The 12,247-nt window shown below is 47.1% G+C and overlaps 1 protein-coding gene across 2 annotated transcripts in view; it reads left to right on the forward strand.

Moving 5' to 3' along the window:
* Positions 1-12,247, forward strand: part of nfatc2a (nuclear factor of activated T cells 2a) — a 33,794-nt gene continuing 21,547 nt past the window's right edge. Inside the window, exons 1-5 of one of the 2 annotated variants that reach the window (XM_023835227.2) lie at positions 1-328; positions 4,440-5,361; positions 5,844-6,012; positions 10,718-10,920; positions 11,251-11,423. In XM_023835227.2, the coding sequence (XP_023690995.2) occupies positions 271-328; positions 4,440-5,361; positions 5,844-6,012; positions 10,718-10,920; positions 11,251-11,423 (1,525 nt within the window). In that variant the 5' untranslated portion in view covers positions 1-270. Of the gene's footprint in view, positions 329-2,402; positions 3,582-4,439; positions 5,362-5,843; positions 6,013-10,717; positions 10,921-11,250; positions 11,424-12,247 lie in introns of those variants that run through there. The other variant, XM_023835226.2, reaches the window with a different exon arrangement.

Genomic DNA, 12,247 nt, shown 5'->3' on the forward strand with positions numbered 1-12,247 from the left:
TATAGCATTCGACCATTATAAACACCCAGAGCAGGGAAGGAAACTGCTCCTGATACTCTAGGAATCCTCGGCGCAAGGAATAACACTTCATACCATCACCATAGCTAGCGGTGCGCTTTCACTTCATGTTTTTTATACTACAATTAAAGGAGAATTTACTGCCTCTACCTGAACTTTTTTCCCCTCTCCATTGAAGACCACTTTTAGTATGACTTTGGGGAGAGATATTTTTAGAGATTAATTGTTTTAGCAATTTATTTCACTTCCCAAATGTTTAGAGACTCTTGGAGACTGGCACAATATCACGCAATGAGGTCGATGGATCAAGGTATGGACGTGATGAGGTATTGTGATCTGATAAACTGGTAATCAACCCATTTGATTTTATCTCTTTTTTAAAGTTTTATTTTCATTTATACACGTTTCGGGTTGTATCGTCAGCTAGTTATTCATGCTTCCTTATCTCGTTTATTAACCGCTTCGTTTAAGAAAGAGGTGTAGCCTAGCCAGATGTAAAATGTGTGTTTGTGAAAACCGTAGACGTTTCCTGTGTCTTTTCCATGTTCCGACGTGGTAAGGTAAGCGTTTTGACAACTTTTCTATTGCTTTAAAGGTAACCCTGCAACTCGAGAATTAACACCAGCATCTGTTGTAAGGTAGTACTTTATGTCATTGAGACCAAATGTTTGTTGTGACACTTTGAAAACTCTTTTGTCTTCCTCGGGGCGCCGATGAACAACGCTTTGTAATGCAAACACTTGGAGATGTTATAACCTCTTCTTGGACAACATGTTTTGAATGAACTCGTTTCGATGTCAGAAAAATACACGTCGGATATAATTTGTTCGCGGGACACTGTACGTCTGGTCATACAAAAGCATTTTTATGAGTTTTACCGTAATGAAAACTGTATGACAAAGACAAGTTTGGTGATAAGATAAACGGTCAGTGGGCTAACGTACTAACTAAACACTCGGTTATTTTGGACGATCACGTTTTGATCACTGACTTCACTGTAACAACCCTCGATCTCGTTACACGACAGCGGAACAGGCGATCCCTTCGGCGCAGTGCGCGTGCTGCTCGGAGGTCCACGCCTCCTCCGCCTGTCAGGCTTTCTTGGCTAACGACGCTAGTAACGCAGTCTTAACGTGGATGAAGATTTTCCTTTACGTGTGCATTTTTTATAACATGCTTAAATGTTCGCTGCGACCTACCATCAGTCTTCCCATAACAACTTACGTGCAACTTATTCTGCAAGGAAGATTCAAACCCAAGTGTGATTAATTACATGGACACGTGTGATTAATTTTATAAGCAGGAATAGAACTGTACAATTTAGCACCTACTGTATTTTATTTCTGCTTTACTGACCACATCCAAATCGCTGTAATCTTACTACAAGAATTAATTATTTCGGCGTGTAATCTGAGTGGATTTCAGTTTTGAGCGATTGCACAGCTGCTATTTTTCCTGTAGCAGTTTGCTGTAGCAAACCCAGTCAAACATAAAACGGAAGGCTTGGTGGGGGGGTTGCTCCACGAAGCAGGATTTCTCGTTTAGTTGGGTTACTTTAAGGTAGCAGTCATGTTTGTCCAATAGGTATGCTCCTTACCTAAACTCTTATTGCACAATCATGACTTCTATACCTGAGAAATCCTGCTTTGTGGAATAACCCTCAGGTGTGAAGGCACCAGGCTTACCAGATATATCATTATTTATAACCCAGTGTTTTTTTTTTGGAACATCAGCAACCTCTGTGTTAATTTCACGTTATTGATTTAAGTAAATATAGGACGCACGAGTTTGGTCGAAAACATGCAACAGGGGTTCAACTCCGGGTTTCTGTCGTAAATGGCTTCTGATGAGCCACGCCTGTCCCTGGTATGTACCTGAGAACAGGTGCGGCTCATCAGAAGCCAGGGAGGATAGAAAACCTGCCGGACAGTAGCTCTCTTGACCATAGTTAAAGACCCCTGATTATACATTATTCTATTTTACTGTACTCCAGCCGATAGATTGTAGGCTGACCCGAGATAACCATGGAGTTATATCGTAGGCTTATATATCAAGTATATTTTAAGTATATGCAGTCTCACTGTAAATGGTTTATGGTTCAAAAATGAAGAAAACCTTTTTAAAAATAAAACTATATTTAACATAAATGTGTTTATGTAGTTTCACTATTGGAACTGGGTTTGGGAGATGAACTAATTTAAAAGTCATCTTGTACAATAGGTGGTGCCATTTCTCCCGGTACTTTACCCAAATAGCCGCTGTGTTTGCGTACTGGTCTTCATAAACCTCACCTGTGCTTCCGCTCCCCATCATTCTCGCGGTTCAGCGGTTCTGTTAGCTGTTCTGTTCCTCAGGATGAGAATCGAAGCAGCGCAGTAGCAGTTTGGCCCATTTTCCTCGGTGAAATTTGACTGAATTTTTAGCCAGACGTTTAAAATGTGTTTACAAACTGGGAATTATTCTGGTTTCCTGTAGCGAGCTTTTGTGGTGATCAGTTACAAAAATTCTATTCTGCGGACTAAATACTACGAAATAACTTGCATCCAGTATGACTGTCAAAAGTGGAATGGTAAAGAACCTAGCATGTAGGCCTATCTTATTGTAGGCCTATATGATACTATATAATGGAAATTGTAAAATTAGTACGATCATATAGTTATATTTACATTCATAATAAGAGGCGTCGTTATGGGCCCCCTAAAATGTTTTAGCCTCCCCAAATAAATGTGTATTTCTTGGCTTAAGTCATGAATAGTTTGCCATTAGCCCCCCCCCCCCAGTAAAGACTCAACCCCCCTATTCATTCCTCTCCCACTGCGCCCCTGTTGATAACTATTGGCTAATTTATATTAATAAATGTCAATCACTTATACGGATGAAGGAAACCAAGGTAAAACCCTGTCGAAATACCAAGCGTGGATATAAAGGCACAGTTGATAAACGTGGACACCCGGGGGCGGTAGCACATAACGTTTAATTTTTATCCATCCCGCCAAATAGAACTTGAATATAGATATGTAAACTTAACGCATGCATTTATTTACAGTAAGGGTAGTCTACATTTAAGCACTTCCCCAGCAGCACTTTTTTCTTTAATTATTCAGCGGCGTGTTTAATCCGGCCACCTTGCAGTATTTATTTACGTTAGGTGAGAATGAGGCACGCCTTATTTACATGTGGAAAGTTGAAACAGGAAGCTTGCCTTTGTGCTGCCTGCCTTTCGGTCGCGGCTCTGCTTCAGACCTGGTTGACAGTCCTCGTACCCCCTCCCCCCTAAAACCCACTCGATCGAGGGATCTCCTCACTATCTCACAGCCCCGTTTGACTCCGCATGTGAATCTCCGCAGACTCTCTCGGAATAATATTTTAAAATAGATCTTTCTTGCATTTAAATCGCGTCTAAACCTGGGAAATAAGACCGATGACCTCAGTTTACGAAGACAAGGACCCTAACGCTTTAGGGTTAGCGGAGGAGCTCAGCCAAGTCAGCTGCCAAGATGAGCTGGACTTTGCTTACCTGTTTGAGTACGATCCGCCCTGCGTCGATTTTACCGGAGATCAAGGTTTGTACGAAAAAGCACTTGGGGTGTTTCCATGTGTTCCTGCTTTTACCTGACTCTGTTGCTTTCATGCTATCCAAGATGCATTTTACTTCGTAAAACATATGTTTGAAGTCACACCATAAATCCAAAGCCAAATTATTACCGTTAGTTCCGATTATGCGCGCCTATTCCAAAATACGAGGTTTACTTCCAAGTGATTTCAGTAGTTCTTATGTATTGTTTAAACAATAAACCAGTCGATAACAAGAAACAGAACAACTTATTAATTACAACAATATACAATAAAGTCATGTATTTTATTTGAATAATATGTTTCAACGTGTATTCTTGCCAGGGTGTTGTTAAACTGGGTCTGGTGCACTGCGCCTCATTTCCTCCTAATTCTCCAGCAGCTGAATGTACAGGGTGTGATTAGAATGCGTTTCCTATATTCTATTCTAATTATCGGTGTGCTGGCCACGATAAATCTAAACGAATGTGCTAATGTGCCTTTTAAAATCCCAGCTTTTTAGATTATTGTAAAATATTTTTTGAATATTTTCATCAACTTAATATCCATGATACCCGCATCGCCGTGTTTGCACGTGAATACTGTGCACATGTTCCTTCACAAATGTGAATCAGGAAAAATACCATTTGGCGAAGATGTATGTACAGAAAAGTCCGAATTACTGAGTTATGTTTACATTTATTGAAGTGGCAAATGTAAACTAATCTCACTTTTTTTGCACATTTCACTTTAAAAAAAAAAAAAATTAGCATGATATTGAAATTTCTTCTCGCTGGTTTCTCCAGAGGTTATCCAGAATCATTTTCCTGATGGTCCATTCCCTCCCTCCCTTACATGTTTCTCTGTAGATGAGCCGTCTCTGCCCCCCCAAGCCCTCAGCTCCCCGTCCAGCGTGGCCTACCCCCTGGAGGAGGTCGCCTATGACATCAAGTCCTGCAGCCCCTCCCCCTACGGTGACCCCACCTCCGACGGCCTCGTGGGCTGCGAGCACCACGAGAACCGGGCCTACCTGGGCCTATCCAGGCCTGCGGGCCTCGCGCTGAGCCCCAGGATAGAGATCACCCCCTCCCGCGAGCACTACAACCATGGCAGGGACTCCCTCCAAGCCCACCCAGTCAATATCAGCCCCCGGCCCACTCTGACCGTCCCCGGTCACGAGTGCCTGGCCTACAGGGAACCCCAGTGCCTGAGTCCGGCCAGCAGCAACTCCTCCACCAGCTGGCACTCGGAGAGCTTCTCGCCCTGGGCGTCCCCCTGCGTCTCTCCCAGCGGTGGCCACACGGCTGTAGATCTGTGCCCACGCCTGCAGAACATCCACACGGGCTCCCCCCGCACCTCCCCTGGCACATCCCCACGCACCAGCATCACGGAGGACAGCTGCCAGGGGCCGCGCTCCCCCTCCCCGCGGCCAGGATCCCGCTCCACCTCCCCTCAGGGCAAGCGCACCTACGACATGTACAAGACCCCCAGCCTCTTCCCTGGGCCGCGCTCACGCAGTCCGTCCCCCCACGGCGGCCACGAGGACCCCAATGGTGTGCTTTACAGCCACTCGAGCGCCCTGGTGGATGGCCTGAACGGTTTCAACCCGGCACTGCCCGGATCCAATCCCGCTAAGATCATCAAGACCTCCAATGCCACCTTTTACCGGGAGAGCCAGCCGGAGCCGTACCTGGTGCCCCCGGATCTGGACGTGAAGACCCAGTCCGGAGCCGAGCCTTTCTTTGTCATCCCTCCCATGTGGCCCAATCATGTGATGCCCGGTATCTGCAGGTAATGGTGAGGGGTGGGGCCTAACAAGCATGGCCTAGCTCGCTCTGGAACCCTCATGTAGGCGTCGCAAAATGTGGTGTTAGTCATCTGATTCACACTGACTGCTAAACTACACTGGATTAACCATCGCAAAGGTGCAAACTTGCCACCAGAGCCGGGGGGGTTCCTGTGCCGTGTGGCTGCCTTCATACGTTTAGCCCCAAGGTTACGATTTGTCCTGTTGAAATAAACACGATTTTGGTGGATATCTCCTTAAGTCTCCCAAACCCAATAAGACGACAGAGTTACGTCTGTCATGCTCATCATTTCTAACAATTGCCCTTTGACATCATTTTGACATAGAGTGAATCTTGATTGTTAGAATCGTATTTTAAAGACATCTGGGTTATAAAAGGTTCACAGTAACCTGATACTTATGATGGAAGGCATCCGGGCTTTGCGTAGCTGGGAGGTGACACCCCTCCGACTTCCTGTCCCCCCAGGATCCCCGTGGCCTCCCTGCCGCCACTGGAGTGGCCACTGCCCACCTGCACAGACCAGTATGAGCTGTGCATCGAGGTGCAGCCCAAGCAGCACCACCGCGCCCACTACGAGACCGAGGGCAGCCGGGGGGCGGTGAAGGCCCCAACCGGGGGCCATCCCGTGGTCCAGGTAGGTGACGGCGTGTCACGCCCCCGTCCGCCAGTGCTGCTGGGTGTGACACCCCGATGCCCGTGACGCTTGCCTGTTATGGCCTCCAGGGCTGTCTATGAAAACTACGATCTTCAGTCTCATGGGAGTTCCCACCCACAGGACAAAACTCATGAGGCGTTTACATCTATATCACTCGTGGGGGGGATTAGGTAATCGATTTCACCGACCTTACTTCTGAAACCGTGCCTGAATTCCTCTTAGCTGGAAGACGGTGAACATTCCCTCCTTGATGGCTATTTCCCTTAAAGCTGAGGTCCCCATTTTTCACCCAGACGAGAGTCGCCTTAATACCCGGCGTGCATGTTTAATATCTATGCTTCAGATTCATCCTTACCTTCCTCATGCAACAAGGTCAGCAGGTCGGCTGGGGAGATTGTCAAAGAAAATACACTTTCGGTTTTGACTCCCCAGAGGAGATTTCCGCGTCCTAGAAGAAAGTAAAAATTTCAGCCATAAAAATGAAATAAAAATAAGTTCTGAATCCTGAAAATCATGAAACTGCAGATATTTAATTAGTTTTGGCATTAGATAATTAACAAGTTTATCTATCTATCTATCTATCTATATATCTATCTATCTATCTATCTATCTATCTATCTATATATCTATCTGTCTGTCTGTCTGTCTAACTAGTTATTAGGACAGTTATTAGGTTAGACATTTCTGAATGGTAATATATTAATGTGAGGGTTGGCGGTCATTTGTCAGGCACGCCCCTCCCCCTTCATGTGACACAGAATGAACTTGCCGGTTGCCTGATGCTCCCTGCATGCAGTAGCGATGGCTGATGTCACAGGTGCCTGCAGGCCGTTCAGCATGACTGATTAACCCCCCCCCCCCCCCCGCCCAGCTTCCGCCCACAGTCAGCTTAAACCCACATCTGGCCTGTGGGCCCGTCTCTGTGTTCAGCGTTTGCACTTTCTCTGCCTGCAGTGCAGGAGGGGGCCGCCTTTTCATGCGACACGCGCTTGTCCGGGCGATTCCCGCTGCCGCCTTCTCGGCCTGGAGGGGCCGGCGTGCTCGGATAATCCATAACACACGTAAACAAAACGGGACAACGGTGCTTCTTCATTTATTCATAACGTGACGTTTAATCGCAGTGTGTCGATTTCTTTCTCGTCACACCTGCTGCCAGGCTTAGCTGTTAGTTAATTATTGTCCCCCTGTATCACCTTCATGTATGACAACAGCTCCCCCCCCCTCCCACCCCATGGCAGATTATGGTTGTGCTAGGGTCCAATCTGAATTTCCTGTCAAGCCAACGGGCCTGCTTTCCTCCTCCGGGCCCGAAGCGGACTCTCCACAGCTCCATAGCAACCAGGTTTACAGACATGGCCCCCATGGAAACGCCACTGTTTGCAGTTGTGTGGTTTATATCTCCCTGGTCTTACAGCCAAGCTGCCACCACGCTAAACGCGACCGCATCCACATGTAGTTCCAAAGGGGTGGATCTCTCGCACATCCTGCTCGGTGTTGTGCGGATGAGTTCCCCCTTGCCGTCCTTTGTCAGGGCCTGATGACACGCACATTGTAGCAAGCAGAGTCTTCGCTTGATCGTCGCCCTGCCGTATCTTGCCGTTCCCCCGAACGGCGCGGACTGCGCTGAATGTCGAAGCCCAGCCAGGCCATCAGTCTAGAGACCAATAGCTCCTCTCCTGTCTGCCAGCTGGACCTTCTGGTTGGAGGAGTGCAAACTTGCCAGGTGGCTGCAGAAAGATGATCCCTCAGTATGTCGTCTGACATAGTTATAGTGGCACGAGGGAAACCAAAGCCCTTGTTTCATCAGTACACATCGCATGGGTTGTCGACCAATTAAAACCAAACTATGCAGAAACGGTTGACGCAGGCCGTTTTCAGGCGGATGGTGTGAAAAATGTGGATTTCAGAAAGTGGGTCAAGAGGTCGAGCCCGCTGCGGGCCCCACTGGACAGGATCGGCGTCGCCGCGCCATGCGGCAGACACACTTCGATCAGGAAAATGCGAACCTGCACCAGGTTGCAGCCGGATTTCCCCCGCAGTTGAAACCCAAGCGGACGCCGTCAGGACACTGAAAAGGTGCCTCAAAAAGATGCCGACACTTCTTGAGAACTTTTGCATTTGCTTTGCAAAACATACCACTTCCTGACTGGCTCGACAGAAATGTGTAGTGATAACAGCTGGCTGTAGCAGCCTAATCTAAGGGGATTTTAAGGCTGGAATTTCTCATATAACTATCCAGTGTTGGAGAAGTTACTGTTGAAAGTAATACTTTACAGGCAGAGGTGTGAAGTTCAGGTCCAGAAAGTACAAATCCAGACCAAGGTTTTGTTTTAACCAACTGGTAGATTACTCTGCGAATGTGACTTTGTACTCAACTAGTTGTCATGGCTTTTCCTTAATTTTTTTTTTATATTACCTGTACTGTAACATTTATTCTTAATATAAGTATTGTTAAATTTAGCTACACGCTTTCATGATACGTTTTTATTCATGGGAAATTGTGCCCTTTTAACATTCATGTAAGTTGTAATAACTGGTGCCTCTGACTCATGTTGTTGCACACTAACAGGTGGTCTTAAAAAATGCATAGTAGGTAGGTAACTTGTAACTAATATGTTGCTTTAACATTATCTACAAAGTATAATTTTAGATAATTTTGGTTTTTTAAATTAAAAAAACAGAGGACTTTACAATTGCCCATTAAAAAGTTTGTGGCAGAAAGAAGTATCAGATTGGAAAAGCCGATCTGGGACAGTAGCGCGTAGACAGATGAGGTCGGCACGCTGAACTGCTACTCAACTCTGAAGAAAAACTGTGGTCTTGGTACCAGCGTGGCTGCGTGACAGCAAATGAAAGAATGCCCTCACAAACTCCTACTTTTTCTCTTCTGATTTGGTGAATTCTGGCGGGGTGTTTTTTTTTGTAAGGCTGGGTGGTTGATGTTGCAGCAGTGCAAAGCTGCAAGTTCATGCACTGCGGCTAGTGCATGCATCCTGCGCGTAAGGTGGAGGTCCCGTGCAGCATCATAAGCTATCGCAGGCGCGCGGGAAATTGCGCTCGTCAGCAACATGGGTCAGTGTCAGGCAGCGTGGCCTGTTTGTGCTGTTAGTGGTCAACTCCTTGGTCTCAGGATAAAATGGTGCCCCTTGCCTCTTTTCTCTTTGTTTGTCTCTTCTGCGCTTCCACCTCAGACCCTCCCTCGAGGCCGTTTGCCGCCACATCCTCGCGCTGTTTCTTCTGCTGTTTTTAAAAATAGCGACTTATAAATAATTTTTTTTCTTAAACACAATTCACGTCCTGTTAGAGAAGTCCCGCTTTCGTTTTTGTGATAGAAAACCTGCAGCGGACGATTTGCCTATGCAAATGTTGCCTGTTTACCAGTAGAAGTGAGGAAACACGCGTAGTATTCACAAGGCGTGGGCTGTCTGGTGTTGGTGCACATTGGGAGCAGCCATGGGCTGGGCCATTGCCCTTTGTTAAAGTTGCCATTTCTGTCATTGGCGTTATGAAAATGCTTTTTTTTTATAAGTGAACTGAATACCGGCGAGTTGTTTGTACTTTTTATTTTTTTGTATAGCACCTTCCACAACAAAGTTGCCCCAAAGCGCTTTACAGGGTTGTGTTGTGATACATAAAACATAATTAGAGAGAGATACGGAACGGGAAAAAGGAAGACAATGGAGGAGAGGAACCAAAAGCTACCAAGTTGGGAGAAAAAAAAACCTCTCTAGGTCCAAGGTCACCTGCCCTCCCCCCCCCCCCCATTATTGAAAAATTACTGATTTTTACTGAGCTTTCTTTTACTGAATGGATTCTTGACAATAGTGTGTGCTTGTGTGTGAGTTTTGTGCATGTATGTCCCCCTTGATGGACTGGAGTCCCATCCAGGGTGTCCCCAGTCTTCTGCCCGGCGGTGGCCTGACATGTCATTCAGGTGACCCCAGCCCGTGCTGCTTGAAACAGGCCCCTCACAATCCTGTATCAGTTAAGCAGGCTGGATGAATAGATGTTTTTGAATAGAGATGCATGAGGCAATTAAAGTACACATATGGATTTCCTTCTAACAGTTTTCAGATAAATTTATCTGGTGATGGCAGGGGAGAGAGGCTGTCACAAAAAATATCCATTGCCTTTGGCCTTGGGCTGCAGACAGCCCACACCCTGACTGGTCTTCCAGGCTTCATGTTGATGCTAATTTGTTCAGCAGTGCATCTGGGGTTTGGGGGAGGGGGGGTAGCATTGGTTTACATGGGATCGTTTTGGCAGCAGACCGGTACAGACTCTGCCGTAGTATCAGCATGTAAATAATCCAGTGCATGTCCGTAAATGTTATCGCGGTCCGTTGTGCATGTAAATAAGTGATGGATTGTGGGAAATAGTCTCGTGAAAGAATCATGGGTTTATAAAAATGAATGACTTTGTAGGAGTAGAAAAGACTTGACAAGAATTCTGTCTATTTAATAGTATTATTAATAATTGTCGTTTAGGAAGAAAAAAACAGAGCAAAGCTGTGGATTCTGGAGGAGTTAGTACTGGGAGAGCCTCAGAGCATAAGAAGTGAATAGAGTGATGCTTCAGTGGTGTTGGGGCAGGGGTGTGTCTGTCCATGGAGTTAAGCGTAACACATGGTGGTTTCCATGGCTACCTCAGCCAACCGACGCCCGTTTCTGCTGCTGTCTTCCAGCTCCATGGATACAAGGGCAAGGAGCCTCTGGGCCTGCAGATCTTCATCGGCACGGCGGATGAGCGCATCCTGAAGCCGCACGCCTTCTACCAGGTCCACCGCATCACCGGCAAGACCGTCACCACCACCAGCTACGAGAAGGTCATCAGCAGCACCAAGGTTTTAGAGATCCCCCTGGAGCCCAAGAACAACATGAGGGCCATGTGAGTCCCTCTCCCGCGTTCAGTAGTAGTTCCTGCATTGAGGACGTCAATCAGAGCTGCTGCTGCCATTGAAAGCTTTGTGTCATGTGACCGATGTGTAGCCAGTCAGGATGGCTCACAGTCCTTATGATTAACAAACCAGAGTAACACAACAGGTGAACTTAATTGACATAACTAACATTATTATTATTATTATTATTATTATTATATTTGTATCACTGTACACTATTGAGTTTAAGATGATAGAATGTACTTGTTTGTTTTTTTCACCCACAAACTGCCACTTAATCAGTATTAATTTTACCAATTCCCCCCCCCCACATCATGCAGGATCGACTGCGCAGGCATCCTGAAGCTGCGCAACGCCGACATCGAGCTGCGGAAGGGGGAGACGGACATCGGGAGGAAGAACACGCGTGTGCGGCTGGTGTTCCGCGTACACATCCCGCAGCCGGGGGGGCAGCACGTGTCCCTGCAGGCGGCGTCCCACGCCATCGAGTGCTGTGAGTTCCCACCACTCCTGCTCCTCTTCCTCCATTGTCCGTTTGACTGCGCAGTCCTGCAGTCTCCCATGATAAAGCAGACTTCAGCCTTATTGGCTGTGAACATTTTTTGTGCCTATTTTTCTTTTTGTTTTTGAGGAAGCGCTTTTGAAATGGAGAAACGTATACTTCTACCCTTAAAAAGAAGTGGCTGCTGTGACATGACCATGTCTGCGTGTCCACCAGATATTTATTTGGGGGGGGGTGGTATCAGCTGGTCAGGGAGAAAGTTCCGCTCAGACTTTTCATCAGTTTTTCGCTTCGTCCGACTGGCGTGAAGCTGGGTGGGAGGGTCAGCGTGGGCCGGCCCCACCGTACGCCCCCCCTGCACGCAGGACCTCTTATCCGTCCCTGAGTGGCCCTTCGCCTTCCAGCAGGGCGCTCTGTCCTTCTGACATCACACGGCGTGAGCTCTTCTGCTGTCTGTTCACTGTTTTTTCCTCTCCTCCGGAGCACCGTGCTGTCTTTCGCCATTAAGCACGAGCTTTTTCTGACGTGGGTCAGTGGGCTGCTGAGATTTAGTATTAGAATGAGACCGTCGCCTTGGCTGCTTTGCGTAGGCCAGGCCGCAACGTCAAACCGAAACGGGGACTGAAGACGGCCACGTGGCTACAGCGTCGCTATGTAGGCCAGAGGAGAACGACTGGCCCACCCCCCCACTGCCACCACCAACGGCCAGATAACGGTGGTGGGGAGGGGCCTTTGGTTCTGGGTTCTTTGTTCCGTGGCTAATGAATGGCCCCCAGTGTGTGTAATCTCTCCACATCATCGCCCATGCAGCGAGA

This window comes from Paramormyrops kingsleyae, chromosome 6 (genome assembly GCF_048594095.1).
Source record: "Paramormyrops kingsleyae isolate MSU_618 chromosome 6, PKINGS_0.4, whole genome shotgun sequence".
In the NCBI taxonomy this organism is placed as follows: Eukaryota; Metazoa; Chordata; class Actinopteri; order Osteoglossiformes; family Mormyridae; genus Paramormyrops; species Paramormyrops kingsleyae.